Consider the following 1,693-nt stretch of genomic DNA (forward strand, 5'->3'; position numbering starts at 1 on the left):
GCTATGTATTATTAGCATTGTTCTTCCGACGTCTGATTTCTTTTTAATTATAGGAAATGCGTTTTTCTAAGGCACATAAACTTTTAGGATTGACTGTATAGCCAATACATCTTTAAACAAGCCGAGGTGACTACGAAATCTCTGTGATTCATTTTCCATTTACAAAACTATTTTTACCAAGACTTTCATAAACATCTGTCCGTGTTAAATTCATCAGTTGATTTCTAATCGGAAATCTGATTTAGTTATTTTGCAGAGCCGGTTGGAACTTACCGGGAATGCTGGTGCCGAGGGCGACGAAAGCCACAGCAGTAACGGAGTCCTTGATGCCGAGGGTGCAGCCGAAATAGGATGCGATGTCGCCGATCACCGCCGTCACCACGCCGATCCCGAATATGCTCACAACAAAGCACAGGTAACCGCCAGCAATATCTAGAAACCGATACACATTCACGGTCGTATCTACAAATTAGACTTTGTTAGAACGCTATCGAATTCCGTGATCGATTCTGTACATTCTGTATCTAAAACGTTATGAACAGAAAAAAGAATTGATCGATCGAAATGTCGTTTCTTCAATTAAATGAAATTCTCGTTTAAAATACAGATATTTTATTCTTTCGACCATTAATAAAATAATATTAATTTGATAAATCATTAACAACTGAGAATTTGTATCGCAGAAAATATATAATTAGATTCTCATCTAATTTAATTCTCATTCTCATTCAAGTATCGTAGATAGCATTTAAATAAGTGAAATTAGTAGATAAAAACGTTGCATCCTTATTACTGAAAACAACGGAAGGAGTAATGAGTTTGTTTGAATTAAACAATGCGTTGGCGTTTGTTTGCCCGGCGGGTGCAGACGCGGTTCAAGCGATAATTAAGCTCGATACAGGGGACGGTGTATATTTTTTTTCCGGCCCTCCTACGTTTTGGTTAACTACTTTGCTTCGGGGATGATTAAGCCGTCGATGATTAATCTCTGTTCTTGCTTAAAACAGCTTATACGTGCGGTGCGTTATTATCCACCGTCAGTAGTTTGAAACTTCATATCGAGTGTATTATAGATAGGCACTGTTTATCCGAAACGCGTCGAGACGATTTTCGAGAGGAACGTGATATCCTCAATTTTGATTAGCGCAAACTCCGGCTGTGTTTGCTGTTCGGCGTAAGCATCGAAGTGCGAGTTAAGTAAACGCACAGATATAAGGACATCTAATTATCGCGACACCTGACGTTAGACTCAGATCCATCTCACCCTGCCTGCCATAATAGACCGGGCGCTCGTAACACAAAAAATGGAACAATTTTTTACAGTCTGCCATTGATAGGGGAAATATTTACAGCCACAAGCTGTAGATAGATGTACTTAAAAATCTTCGTTACGTGTTAATGCATACTTAAACATTAACTTTAGTTAGGAAAAAGAAAGTAGTTTCTTGAAACAACTTTCAAACAGTCTGCCTTGTGAAATTTCGTCAACTTTACGCTAACATTAGCCTAAATTGTGCTTGGTAGATTGTAAAAAATTGTTCTTAGTTATACGATTTAATTGCTAACTAACATAAGTACGCTTTATTCTTGTACTGGAGAAAACCATCTGCCAATAAGCTTTTCATGGATTGCGCAATCTTGCCTTGTGCTCAAATAAATGGCAGACTGTTTGAAAGTTGTTTCAAGAAACTAC

General features: G+C 37.9%; 1 protein-coding gene across 3 annotated transcripts in view; it reads right to left on the bottom strand.

Moving 5' to 3' along the window:
- The window catches only part of Calx (sodium/calcium exchanger 3), a 78,975-nt gene that overhangs the window by 2,311 nt on the left and 74,971 nt on the right, over window positions 1-1,693 (bottom strand). For all 3 annotated transcript variants that reach the window (XM_026815089.1, XM_026815087.1, XM_026815088.1), the window contains one exon: window positions 274-432. In XM_026815089.1, the coding sequence (XP_026670890.1) occupies window positions 274-432 (159 nt within the window). The remainder of the gene's footprint in view (window positions 1-273; window positions 433-1,693) is intronic.

The sequence above is a fragment of the Ceratina calcarata genome, unplaced genomic scaffold (assembly GCF_001652005.2).
Source record: "Ceratina calcarata isolate Rehan_Ccalc_2016 unplaced genomic scaffold, ASM165200v1 scaffold428.2, whole genome shotgun sequence".
Taxonomy (NCBI): Eukaryota; Metazoa; Arthropoda; class Insecta; order Hymenoptera; family Apidae; genus Ceratina; species Ceratina calcarata.